The sequence below is a fragment of the Alligator sinensis genome, unplaced genomic scaffold, assembly GCF_000455745.1.
Source record: "Alligator sinensis unplaced genomic scaffold, ASM45574v1 scaffold691_1, whole genome shotgun sequence".
In the NCBI taxonomy this organism is placed as follows: domain Eukaryota; kingdom Metazoa; phylum Chordata; order Crocodylia; family Alligatoridae; genus Alligator; species Alligator sinensis.
The window spans coordinates 52,698-67,179 of NW_005843199.1; the positions used below are offsets into that span (position 1 = coordinate 52,698).

Here is a 14,482-nt window from a genome sequence, read left to right on the forward strand (position 1 = left end):
GTAGACTAATACTGCTGCACATTAGTGCATTAGCATGGCTTTCACTGTGACATGCTAATGTGCAGTAGAATTAGTCTACTGCGCTTTTAGTGTCTCGTGCTGAGTATATACAATGACAGCACAATTATTGGCATACTGAAGTTCTACAGTTGAGGCTGAAGCAACTTTGGTTTTGGCAGGGAGGTAGGAGAAATTTGAAAAGGTTTCCATCCATCCTGTACTAGGTGCTGACGCCATGTGGCAGATGGTCCTGGATGAACATCTTGATGATGGCAACAAAGATAGAAACAGAATTGGTGCGATCATGCAACCCAACTTGACACCAGTTCAAATGGCAAAGGGCTCCGTAGCAGAGACACTGCATAGGATGGAGGCAGTCATCTGGTCATCAAGGAGTCTTAGGAAGGTGATAAGTTTCCTGGGGAAACCAAACTTAGTGCTTGATGGGCACTACCATATGTCTTACTCGATGGGCTGCACCAACCTTTTCTTATGGTAGGTTTCCATTAACATCTTGGTGAAGTTCAAGCATTTTTGGCAGCAAGGGGAAAGTTTCAGAGCTGACTCTGGCCCTTCTGGTACCAGTCAGGTGTCGCAGTACTTTCAGGCCCAGTGCCAATTCCCTGTGGAGGGAATACCCACCCGTTTTTTTAAGGACCAAAACAAAACAAAATGGATCTCATTCTCATTTTGCTCAATGTGGGCCATGTGTTTTATGGTCCTGTTCAGTGAAGACTACATTTAATTAACTTCATAGTTGGTTTCCATTGCTGATGACATGCTGCTTTCGGCAGCAGTTTAGTGATAGACAATGTATTTAGTGAGATTTCCTTGTATCCGATTACAAGGTGAGGGTTTTTTTTCTCCAGGCCACCTGGGAGGAAAAACCTCATCTTGTTCTTGAGTAAATACAGTATTCAGCTTGTAGTCTCACATCTTATTTGCTGTACTCTAGTCAAACCCTACTCTGAAGAGAGAATTATTAATTTGGTATGGTCTTTTCTATGATCTGCATTCAGAGTAGGTGAGTGCTTCCTGAACATTAATTAATTTATTTTTTTTATCAAATCGGAGTTACATGAGGGCCTGTAATTTCCCTTCCACTGGTGGGGAACTGAGGCTCTTAGATTAAACTAAAACAATTTGCTAAGTCTGGACGCCTAATTTGAGGCATTCTGTTGAGCTGAGTTTTGAATGCTCAGCATTCTGTATATGCTTCCGCACAGCTCCCATTGGCTGAGTTTGGTGTCTTACGGCAAAGCAGAGTTTTAAGCAACGTTTTGAAATAGAGTAATGAAGTGATTATGCAACTATCTACAGAAAACTCCTCCCAAGTGTGAGGGGTAGCATAAGAGGTGCTTTTTTGAAAGTGAAGAAGTGAATGACAGAGGCTCACATAAGCTGGCATTTTGATAGTGATTGAGAGAGAGAATAGGGCTAAAGAGAGTTTATGATGAGTCCTGAAATTGAAGATGACATTGGTCTCTTTCATGTCAGAATCTTGCTTTCCACAGAGGAGGTCTGTCCTGAGCACTAAGTCGTGGGTGGGAAGAAATATTATTCTCTGATATAATTAAAGACTATTTCATAATATATATGGACAAGCTTGTTGAATTCATATTCAACAGGCATCCTTAAATCTGGCATTGAATGTAGTTACATGAGCTTGGAGGGTGCTCTGTAACTACAGCGTATTGGAGCAGACTTGATTAATCAAATCTGTTGGAGCATGGTAATTACCACACTCTAGCCAGCCTCCGTGTCTTGTGTATCATTGCCCTTGCATTTTAAAATGGCAGCGGGGGTGCTTTATCTAAAGCTCACTTGACGAGCTTTAGATAAATCACCCCCACCACCATTTTGAAGCTCAGGGATGCTGATACACGAGATGCTGTGGGTACTTTAATTAGAATACTTATTTTATTATAAATTTTTAAATAATACAAAATTCAATACTTTTCAAAAAAATACTATGCATCCATATTCAATGGCGTTATTTGTAACTGCAGATCCCTCCAAAAAATCTGCTACTATATATCTGTGTACAAGCTTATTGATTGTTACAAGACTCAAACTGCACAGAGATTTATATGGAAGGAGGATGTAGTGCCTTGGAATGTTGAATTTAACTGTATTGTCTAAGCTACAAATAATTTGAAAGATTTACCTTTGTTTCTGTTATTTAACTGCACCGCAATGTCTTGTTTCTTTTGGTATAGGATATATTGCAGTGTTGTGTATATAAATTTTTACCAGGGGTTTACACAAAAATATATTTTGTGGCAAAAGCCTGCTGAGCTATGTTTCTTGCTGAGTTTTTAGAATGCCCTTGTCCTGCTAAGTATAATGTACCTTCTTGGTTTACCTCAATAATAGCATATACAGGTGGATTTTGCTATTCAGGAAGAAAACTGCTTTCTAAATAAAGAAGTAACTGCTTGATGCAGAGATTTTCGCAGCTAGTTACTCTTCTTAGTAAATCAGAATTTTAAGTTAAACCCTCTGCAGGTGTCCAATTTTCTCTACGTTCAGTTCCATGTAAATCAAAATCTGTGTTATATTGCAAAGAAAAGAGTGCCTGATTGCTGCAATATTAAAGATTTTTTTAAAAGGACACATCTGTTGATTATGGCAGTAATACTCTAGTTAAGGTTGAGAACCCTCTTCCTTTCTAAGCACCTAATTCTAAGCACCTTATTCAAGCACTTAAGTTTTTGATGAAGACCATTTTGCTGTCCCTGACTATACAAAATGTGAAAAAAACGTGGGAAACAAGTTTTGTTTCAGATGTTCAAACTTATATAGTGGATATAATGCTCAGTAAAAAATATATGAGAAATAGTGATGTGTTTCAAAGTCAGCAACATGAATGTTGAGTCCATCATCTTTCATTGCTGTTGATAATGATTAGTAGAGAATCAAAAATGGCCCTTTTCATTAAAAAAAAAAAATCAGTGGAAGGCTCTGAATGCTGAAGCAAATGCATATTAGTCGCTAGGAAATGCCTGTTGACTGTAATGGCACTGCTGATATGGGTAAAATTATGCAGATACTTCATTATACGATAGTTTCAAGATCTAATTAAAAAATAAACCAACAGGAAAATAAGATAAGAGCAGGTAAGGCCGAAGGTGAAAAGGAATTATGTGTACTTAAATATGTGATACGTGCATTTGAAATGTTTTGTTGTTTTCTGGTTTTGGATAAGTTGTGGTCTGACGATCATACTACATAAGAATCTGCCAAATTGCATAACTCCAGATATAAGTATCTGCATGAAGAAAGATAAAAACAGATGATTATTTATTGCTGTGTGTGACTCCACATTCGAGTGTAGAGTTTTTCACTTGAGTCTTGATATCATGCATGTGTATTCTTGAAATATATTGATTTGAATTATGACCAGTCAATGTTCTCTCAAAACAACAGCAAGGAAATTGACTACCAAAGTGCTACAATAATAAGTTGTATTTTGGATGAGATTTTTTTCAGTTCAGAATTGTGATTTGTACATGTAACTATAATAGTGATATGTATAAAGTACAGCGTAAGAAAGACATTTGGTTCTCATGTAACCTGTAACTACATAAATAATAATAGCTCCCTGATTTTTGAGTGTTTAAAATGCAATTCACACACTTTCTGTGTTATATTCAGTTTATATTATTTTGGACCTGCCTGTAATTGTAATTAGTCTGTGATACTTAAATATCTATATTGCATACGATTACACTGAGGACAAGTGCACTTTTTATTTAAATGCATGACTTTGAGGATAAATAAATGCTATCTTGTTACTGCATATTTTTGAGTTAGCGTTGTTATCCTTTACATTTAGTTTATGAACAACTTTTTCTGTATGGAAAATATCTTATTTGGACTTCTTGTTTACATTAATAATGCAGTTCTAGGCAGGTTCAAGATGCTGGTTAACCTTTGAAATGTATTACTTGCCTGGTGCTTAAGAGAGATAGATGACGAAGAAGTACATATTAGAGCCTCTCAAAACACAGGATCATCAATCTTCAAGTAGCTTGGCTTCATGCAGTGCACTGCTATCCTGGGTGTACAAAGCATATCTACAGCAGCTCATAGAAGCTTGATGCATCCAGCCTCTTATTTTTGCAGACTCTCAGAGGAAATGTCAATTGGACGTTACCGACTGCCTGTGCTTTGCCTTAATATCTCTTCAATAATTTAATATATTGTCTGACTCTGTGCTGAATTCATACTCCATCACTTACCATTTTACTGATTGATGTCTTTGCCCGTGGAATCTAAATCTATGCTTTGAAACCCTACTGCTTACAATATAATAATTCTGTTTGGTCACATGGGTAATTAAAAGCATAAATTTCTGTTGAATAACATAGTTATAAAAATGCTTTGGGTTCTCTCTTTCTAATGGAAGTCCTTTAATTACTTTGTTCTAAATTTGGAAGTTCTGTATTCCCAATTCTGACATTAAAAATTATAATACCAGTGAATAATGTATGTATTTTTAATTTGAGCTTCCAGAAAGTAAAATCAGTCTGTTAACATTAGAGTTCCTATTAACTCTTTGAAGTCATAAATACTCCTAGATTCTATTAATGAATTTCTGCAGTAAACAATACATATAACTCATTCTTTTTTCAGGAACAATATACTATTTTGTGAGCTAACTTAGCATGAGTGATTCTATAAGTTTAAGAAATTTAAACACAATTGCAAAATATCTGTTACTTAATGACTAAGGGCTATATTCTGCTCAGTCCTGCTTATGAAAGTAATCCTAACTTGCTTACTTCAGTGGAGTTATATATGTAAATTAAGATTTGCAAGGTTGTGGTGCAGATACTTCACTGATTTACACCTCATGTAAGTCAGTTTTGGGAGATAAATATTGGCTTATGATTTGGACCTGCATATTTTAAATGAACACTGTCAACTCATAAAACATCATAGTTAGCATTTCACTTGCTTTTACACGTTATAACAAAATTGTTATCCAGAAGACATACGTGCACAAGTATGTATGCGTGCACGCGCCCCCCCCCCCCCCCCACACACACATTCTATTCTAATAAAGGGCTTAGTCCATCTGTCTGTCTGTAATGTTCTTGGAGCACTCTGATTGGTTACTAAAACCAATCAGAGTGCTCCAAGAGTGTTATAGACAGGAGGTGGCAGCAGTGGCGGAGTGTTGCCATGGCGGTGGGGACAGAGGGCACAGAGCAGGGGGGCGAGGCCAGTGGTCCTGGCTTCATCCGGCCTTGCTCCTTGAAAGTGGTGACAGCATGGGGTGCTGGCAGAGGAGGCTGGAGGGGATGGTGGGGCAAGCTTCCTTCCTCCCCCTGCTCCTGGAGATGGCAGCGGTGGGGGGGAGGGGGGGTGGTTTAGGGTTAGCATGCTTTCACCCCCCGTCCCTCCATCATTCTTGACGGGCAATTTGCTAGTGCAAACATATTTTCCCTTATATTTTTAATTTGTTCACTTACTGCTTGTGACAGAATATTCATTTTTTCCCAGAATAGTTGGTCAGTTTTCTTGTGTGTCTATGCTGGTTTTTCGCAGAACAATACAGGACCATGAAGGTAGCAGGGAAACTCTGAAATAGATACAGCACCTGATACTGCTAACTTACCCTTTTAAAATTAACTAGAATTCAGATTGGCTGTCTCTTTTCATTTGAGCCCTTCAATAAAGTGCATAATAACCAGACCAAAGGAATGGTTATTCATTGGTGAGCAGTGTATGCTTTACCGATTTATTTTATGTCCCTACTTTGTTAACCGTACCTACCTTAGCATAGATTCTCTACACAGCATTTCATAATTTCATAGGCATGAAATTACCTATCTTTTAGGTGAATGTTACACAAAGACATACAGTGATAATATAGGTTAGTTGAGCTATTATTTCCATCTTGGATATAATAACCGTTGTAATTTGAACTGGAATATTTATTTTTTTTATGTACAGGATGAAGATGGGGTGGACGAGGACAGCAGTAGAGTTGAGCCAGTTGGACATGCAGATACTGGTTTGGAAAATGCAACAAATTTTTCCCTGGAGTAAGTTGCTGGATATAATTGCATTTTTAATGTTTAAGAATCCAGATAAAGTAGCAAAGAACTCTTATGAATGAGCAAGAACACACAAAAATGCATTTTTATTTGGAACTGCTCATAAGACCTTTTGCCCATTGAACCAATAAGAGCTCTTCACCTGTTCTGAAAATCATTATAGTAGAGATGTCACAGCATTGAACAGAATATCTTCATATCTGTGGTGAAGTAGGAACTGGAAAATTTTCTACCTTCATAGAAGATAGAGTGAAAGGGGATTGGGCTCAACTGGCTCTCTAGAAAATAGCGGTTGGATGTAAAAGACATAACTCCCCACAATTCATAAAAGAGTTCAGAGGAAAAGTTTTCTGTGGCAATCTCAAATGTGGAAGGCCTACCCAAACGAGCAAAACTCCAAGCTCAACTCACTTTTCTGTTTTGCAACTATCTTGAAGCTGCTCTGTCCTGTAGGAAAGGTTCAGCCAATTAGGATTTCACAGTGAAACCTGAAATGGAGCAAGTTTGGCCTTTTGAGTTTCATTTCAAAGAGAATACCCCAGACCACATTCTGATATTGATTAGGACATGGCCTGTAATGCTTTTAAATTTTTTACGTTTGTCCTTTTATCGGTAGAAATACTGATTAGTGTAGGTATTAAAAATAGTGAATTAAGTGTATGATAAGCACAAGAGTACGGTATTAAAATTTAATCTGTTACATATATTAACAAATACTGTAATGCTGGCCACGTCTGCACAATATGCCGACTGTGCAGTAACATTACTGCGCAGTAGCGTCATGTGACGAAAAACATGACACGACACTACCGTTCAGTCTTTGGCTACTGCGCAGTAGTGTCAGAAAAGAAGCATGTGGGCGCTACTGCCCAGTAACTCGTGTGACTGTTTATTTAAGTACCAAATGACTGCACAGTAAAAACTGTGGAGTCAGTGTCTTATGCATATACGGCTACTGTGAATTAAAAGTGCTGTTTCTTAATTGGAGTATGTAAAATATGCATCAAATTTAATGCCTCTTGTTTTTATTTTTGAATTGATTTTTATATGGACATTTTATCATGTGTTCCCTTTTTTTTTCTTTTGTTTTTTTTTTTTTTATATCACATCTCTTCTGTACACTTACAGGCAAAACTCATAAATTCAGAAGCGTGTAGTGGGAGCTTTTCTTAGTATTGTTGGAGGGCTTGCACAGGCACATGGGGAAGTCAGATTTAGGAGCAAAATTAGAATGACCTCTGCTTGGATGGTTTGGTACACAGCAAAGAACATTGAAAGCCACTTAGAATGGATTGATTAGGACAGGGCAGATTTCTTTCCAGACCCATTTTAGGGAGCTAAACAGTAGTAGCAGCAGAAGCTCTTCCTTAAGCTAAATTGAATGTGTGGCAAAAAGGATGCCTGCCCTAGTGCAAGCATAGAATAAGCCAAAGAAAAATAGATTCAGTTATGATCTAAATAAGTCAGTTTTCATTCTTTAGGTGTCCTTTTAGTAGATTCTATGTAATTTAATGCCCTTCATGAATGTTCTAGTTTCATCAAATTGATCACAGTTACGGTTCTCTGCCCTCATCTCATTTGCTTAAAAGAAAACTGAGACCAAATGGAAAGAAAAAGTGCCCTTTGGAATAGGGATGTGTAGAGCAGAGATGAAGAACAAAAGGCATCTCTTAGAATGCTTTCAGGACTTGAACAAAATTAGTTGGTTCCTGAGAGTCGTTTTGTGCAGCACAGTGAAAACCTCTGACTAATGAGCAGTGAGACTCAAAAAAACAGAAAAAAAAAAAAAAAAAGAAAAAAAAAGTTAGTGTGCCTGAAGACTGTGGAGGAAAATAACATTGGATACTCTAATGCTGTTAACTAAGTGGTTTGTTTCCCTGTATCTGTAAAACTGTATTCAGTTTTCATCATCCTATCCCAAACAAAGTACAGGAGACATGGAAGAGCTATAGGGATGGGTAATAAAAACAAAGTATGGAAGAACTTTTCACAGGAGTAATTGGGAAGATGAGGATAGGCTTGATTGGACAACAAAATGTGTAAAAGGAAGAATAATTGTGTGCAAAATATAAAGCAACCAATTGCAGACAAGTGCAAGGAAAAAACACCCTCACTGGCAGGCTGTTCAATTATCCATAATTGTCAGTTTTGGAGTTTCTTATGCTGTCCTCTAAATGATGTGATACTGACTCCTGTCAAACGCAGTATTCTGGATAAAATGATTGTAATTTGGTATGGCAGTTCTGGATCTGATCCAGAAATGTTGATGCAAGCGGGCAATCTCTTATTGATATCAGTTAGTATTGGATTTGGCCCTGTGTTCCTGTGCAGATTATGGAGATGTAATCTTGGTGTGCTCTCTGGAGGCAAGCCACTTATCAAATGTACCATATATAGTATTGGATAATATTCCAAATGTGTGCTGCACTACTGGTGGGCATAAACCACAAAATCAGATTTGAGTCCAGACCTGAGATTTCCCAAAGTTGTCGTATATGGATGAGGGGGGGTTGGCTTAATCCATCTGTGGCTTGTAGCTGTATGGCTTTTTGGATCCTAGTTTAATTTTTCCTTGGGGGGGGTGGATAAACAAAAGCAGGTAGGGAGTGTTGCTTAAGGCGTATTGCTTCTCAGCCTCTTCGAGGCTAAAATAAAGTATAGTGATATCAGTATAACTTTTTTCTGAGCTCATATTTTTATTTAACTATCTTTTCATAGTTCTCTTTTAAAAGCAAATAGCAAAAATGAGAACCAAATCTGCCCCTTTGCTTTGGAAAGGTGAGTTGAGAGTTTAATTTGAAGAGCCAGAATTAAGGATCTATATACACATAAGAGAAATAATTGTAATAAACTTACTATATAAAGAAGTAGAAATTTAAACCATGAAATGTTCTTCATATACCAAAAAGCAAAGGGATCAATTTAAAAATGCAAATGGCCCTCAAATCGATTGATCCATGAGGTAATAAAGACTGGAGTAGACTATCTATTGGATAGTTGAATAAAGTATGATAAAGACATTAACAGCCTTTACAGCTTTTACGGAAAATTGATTATGTTCAATATTTACATATTTTGGCTGTTACAGTACAGTCCAAAAAGTGCATTTCATACTGCTCTGAAGCATCTTTGATACAAAAATTAAAAAAAGAAATATTTAAAAATATATATACTAGTAACCTAAGGAAAAGAAAAACAATGAAAACTTTATCATTATTTTGCATAACACCAAGTCATATAGCAGATTAAATTTACTTAAAACTTTAGATCATTTTCATTTGTTTTATTAACAAAATTATTTTTGATGATTGATTTCGTTTCATGCCATCAGACTAATATTCAGGTATGTAGTGTTTAACATTGCTTTCATCACCATTACTTAAGTTCTGGAATATGTTCTGTTTTTGTGTATGTGCGTTTATGTGGGTTTTTTTGGTTCATTTACGGTACATGTTCATGTTCCCTCATTCATCATTGTCTCACAGTGATATGGTAAAGCTCGTAGAAGTCTCCAACGACGGTGGGCCTCTGGGAATCCATGTAGTGCCTTTCAGTGCCCGAGGCGGAAGGTAATGTATTGTGTAGGATTTTAATTGAATCATAACTTGCTGTGTTTTATCTTACGCTAACACTTGTGTAGTTGCCATTATATTTGTTTGAAATACAGCATAGTGTTTAGGACAAATTTTTGCTGATTAAATAAATATATCTCACCTCACATTGGTACAAAGGCTCTATTTATTATGAAGTAGAGTAGCAGAATCTGACAATTTATTGTAGACAGTGTATTGTGATATCATGGAGTTACAAGGGTATGGACTATATCATAGTTATATTATTCCTTTTAATTCAGTCTAATTTTATGTATCATTTTCCTTCTGGATCTGTACAGTCATAATTTTCCAAAGTACAGTTTTCTATAATATCTATCTTTACATCTATGTGTATCTTATAAGCTACATTGGGTGCATCTACACATCGCCCTACAGCGACGTAGTGGTGTGCTGTGTCACTGTACAGTGTGCACGAAAACATAGAGGTCATGTGGGTCTACAGGTGATGGCCAGCAACGTCGCGGTAGTGATGCGCTCCCCTGGTATAGAATGCCGCTATGGCAACCTAGTGGCAAACTGTAATCGTGTGCCATGCGCACAACACAGTAAACACCCATACTGCACTATGCTTTAGTACTTCCAAAAGGAAGTACAGTGACGTGTAGATGCGACTGCTGAAAGAAAAATATACTATATACTATTTGTGGTACTGAAGAGTGTCCTCTTTTAAAAAGGTAAAAAGATAGATGTATGGAATGGGTTTTGAGATGTAAGAGCCTGTTGTCAGAGAATATGAGCATTTTTTAAACTGCATTTTTGCCAAAAAGCAAGAATTCCTGAAGTTAAAGTGCCAGAAAAAATTGTAGTACAGGTGATTTACATTCAAATACAGGTTTCCCTCAATTTATGCGGGTTCTTTGTATGTGAATTCACTCTTATGTGATGACCCTTTTTATATCCCAAATTAGTTATGCAAGGTAAATTCACTCTTATGTGGTCAGCTCTGGGGCTCTGCTTGTTCCCACTCACTTGAGCCCCTGGGCTGCACTGTGCCATGGTGCAGGCAGGTGGTGTTGGCTGCTCCTGGGACTGCTGCAACAGGGGGCGGGGGTGAGTAGGGACAAGCGGAGGCCCGGGGCTTAGTGAGGTAAGTCTGTAGGGGAAGGGGGGGGGGGGCATGGCACAGTACATAGGCTGCTCCTGGAGGTGCAGCAGGGAGCAAAGCAGAGAAAACTGAGTGGGTGCAGGGCGCGGGATGGGGGAGTGCAGCTCTTGCTGCTACCTGCACCCCGGGAGGGCTGTAGGCTGGGGGGGCTGTGCCAGGCTGTTCCTGGTGGTAGTGCTGGGAGGGCAGGTGGTGGGGGGCTACAGTGAATTATGGGGTAGCAGCAGCCCCCCTCCTATTGCTGCGGCCTGCCCCCAGTGTTGGGCAGAGTCCAGTGCCGCCCTTGGCCCCAGCCTGCAGCGGCAGCCTGCTTTCCTCCTGCGTGCAGATCTGGGGGCAAGGGCCCCCCAGGAAGAGCTTGGCACAGCCCCCTAGCCTGCAGCCCTCCTGGGGTGCGCATAGCAGCAAGAGCTGCACCCCTATGTCCCGGGCCCTGAACCCACTCAGTTTTCTCTGCTTTGCTCCCTGCTGCAGCCCTGGGAGTGGTCCACAGGCTGCACTGCACCGCTTCTCCCACCCCTTCCCTAGTCCCAGCCTTCCTCCCTCCCTCCCTCCCTCCCCACCGTGGGAGCGTATCCTTATTTCTTACATTGTAAACCGAGTTTCTTTTATGCAAATTCAATTCATGCACAGTTTTCCGGGAACGCATGTACCGCATAAATCGAGGGAAACCTGTACCATTTTTGAGATTGTTAGTAAACAGACCACTACATTTATAAATGCAAGCTTTGCTAAAGTGAGACATTAGTATTTACTATCCTTAATCAAAACATTAATATATTCTGAGGAAAACCGTGTTACTTCTGCGGCAATTATTCTTTATTGTGTTGGATTTAAAGCTTTTAGGTGTGCTGAAAAAGAGATAATCCTTCAAGTATATAACTTGGAATTTATTCTGCGGAAGAAGATTATCTTTGAACTTAATTGCATTCACTATTTCTGCTCTTTAAGGGAAAAAAGGGACTAAAATATGTATTTAAAGAATGTAATCTTGCATTACTTTTTGAAAGTATATTATGTTCTTTACAAGTCTACCTAGCCAGTAGCAATTTCAGTTTAAATTGATTAAAGTGAGTATCGTTTACTGTATATCAAATATTTATATCAGCTGCTTTTCATACACTACTATGTTTTTCTTTCTATATTGCATACCTATTGATGTGATGTAAAAACTTTACTTCTGGTTACTATTTTAAGCTAGTAGTGCTTCAGTAGCCACACTGACATGTAGTAGTATGACAAAGCTATTCATTTTGGTGAACTTAAGACAGTTTTCCCTAAGGACTCCAGGAAGGAAAAACAAGCTGCCATAATATGGTGACTGTCTCCTCCCATGAGTGACTTGATGTTCAATGAGTTCAGTCAGTAGGATATGAGTGAGTAGCATTTCAATCACAATTTGACAAATAAAGGTGGTAGGTTGTGGTGAGTTTTGACCTTTTATACAGGTTGCTGTTCTGTGGCCACCTTAAGTGAAAAGAGAGGACCAGTTGGCTACTTCCTTTTCGCTGTTTAGTTTAATAAAGGTTTAATTTTTTTTTTTAAACATTCAAAGGAGTACTCTAGGGCCTCCTCCTACATGTTTACAGATATGGTGCAGTTAACTGAAACCAGCTACGTGTGCGAAGTAGCTATCATGTGTATTTAACTTTTAGTTTTCATTTACATTTGTAGCAGGGTCTCCCCTCCGCTGTGGCAGCTGCATCTCTCAGCCATGGGGTTGTATGGGGTGTCCCCGCAGCTGAAAGCCCCTTAGCTGAGGGGCTGCTACTTGTGGGAGCTTGCTTTTTGCTGATGCAGGGAGAGCCCAGGATTAGGTGTAATGGGTCTATTGTGCGATCCCGCAATCGCACCTTCTGCCATGCATGTGTGGCATGGCAGGAAAACACAGTTGATTGGATTGCACATTAGATCACCTTATGCCTTTACCTGCATGAGTAGAGGGGCCTTAGATCTCTAAAATTCATAAGGATTTTTCTTTAATAGGGGAAGAGGCACTAGAACTACAAAACAGTATCAGTTGTAAAAACCACAAGTTTAGTACTTAATTTGTACCTACTAAAAATAGATGACATATTTGTCAATTACAAGCTGCTGCGTGGTTACTTGTGAAAGATATTGCTACCCTATAATATGAGCAATACTAATGAAAGTTATATATTTAATTTGGCTTTTCAACCTACTAAATTTTTTATTATCTTAAGCTATTAACACTATACCCATGTAAATCTGTCTTTGAAATTGAAGTGTATTGGAGATATTTTCCTTGTAACACTGAGTTTTATATGATATTTTAGTTGTATGAGATTTGTATAATAAAAACATTGCAATCTTGCAAGTCTTGCAAGCCTGACCTTGATATCTGGAAAGATCATGGAACAAGATCCCAAGGAATCTGTTATGAAACACCTAGAAAAAGAGTAAGGAAATCAGGAACAGCCACCATGGGTTCACCAAAAGCAAGTCATGCTAGACCAACTTTATTTCCTTTGATGATAAAGGGATGGGGTCTGTGGATGAGAGGAGAGCAGTAGATGTGTTCTACCTTGACTATAGCAAGGCTTTTGATGCTGTCTCTCCCAATGTTCTCATTAACAAACTAAGGAAATACAGACTAGATTAAAGTACTATAAAGTATAGAATCATAGAAAATTAGGGTTGTAAGAGACCTCAGGAGGTCATCTAGTCCAACCCCTTACTCAAAGCAGGACTGTATCCAAATAAATCATCCCAGCCAAGGCTTTGTCTAGCCAGGTCTTAAAGACCCCCAATAATAGAGGTTCTACAACCTCTCTGGGTAACCTGTTTTCTGTGGCATAGAGCAAGTACTGCTAGAAAGACAAAATGTACAGGAAGTGTGGCATCCCAAGGAACAATCTGGGTAGGCAGCAAGAACTTCCTGGTGCTGCAGGACAGCAACAAAGGTAGACACCAGACTCTTGCAGGGATAGTAGTAAGGCTGACACTTCTTTACTGTAAACAGGTCTTTATATAAGTTCCAGTAAATACCACTGTTTCCACACCTCATCAACGTACTACAGATTATATGTAGCATCTTATTCACTCTTAGTCAGCTCTTCAGTCAAAAGCTACCGCTTCACCAGCATCTGAGAGTGTTAGCACTAGACTCTGCCTCTGCTCTTTGCAGCCTTAGGGAGAGGTGATAGCCATCTTGGGGGCCATGAGTCATAGGCTAGAGACAGACATTCAAAAAGCCTGAGCATGAATTAATTCAATCTTTGCAGGTTAGTCTAACCTCCATAGATTAAACCAATTTGCAAGTGAATAGACATTCACTTTTGATTCTGGAAATGGAGGCACATGTCTGTAGTGGCTCAGGTTAGAAGCTGGGGTGGGGAGGCACTAGAGCGGGCCCTCCTTTTCCTTTGCAGCAGCCACAAGGCTGGAGGGAAGCTGACCTGGGGACCGTGACCAAGCCCCATGGCAGGCTGCTAAGTATGATTGGGGATGGGGTTTAAACACCCCCCCTCTGGTCTGTAGGGACCCCAGCTGGGGTGTTTCTGGAGAAGCAGCCCTTGCCAGGCTTGTCCTGGGGAAGAGATGGGGACATGGCCAGACAAGCAAAGCAGCACATCAAGAGCAGCACATCAAGCAAAGGGGGACAGGGAAGAGGATTAAATTCCCCTCTCAGGCATGGGCAAGGGATCTTTGTGGCTCTCCCCTCTGCTTGCCTT

The 14,482-nt window shown here is 39.2% G+C and overlaps 1 protein-coding gene across 1 annotated transcript in view; it reads left to right on the plus strand.

Annotated features, from left to right (window-relative positions):
* The first annotated feature begins 235 nt into the window (after positions 1 to 235).
* LOC102372201 (partitioning defective 3 homolog) overlaps positions 236 to 14,482 on the plus strand; it is a 196,974-nt gene continuing 182,727 nt past the window's right edge. Inside the window, exons 1-3 of the mRNA XM_006037929.2 lie at positions 236 to 406; positions 5,965 to 6,056; positions 9,554 to 9,637. Of these exons, the coding sequence (XP_006037991.2) occupies positions 236 to 406; positions 5,965 to 6,056; positions 9,554 to 9,637 (347 nt within the window). The remainder of the gene's footprint in view (positions 407 to 5,964; positions 6,057 to 9,553; positions 9,638 to 14,482) is intronic.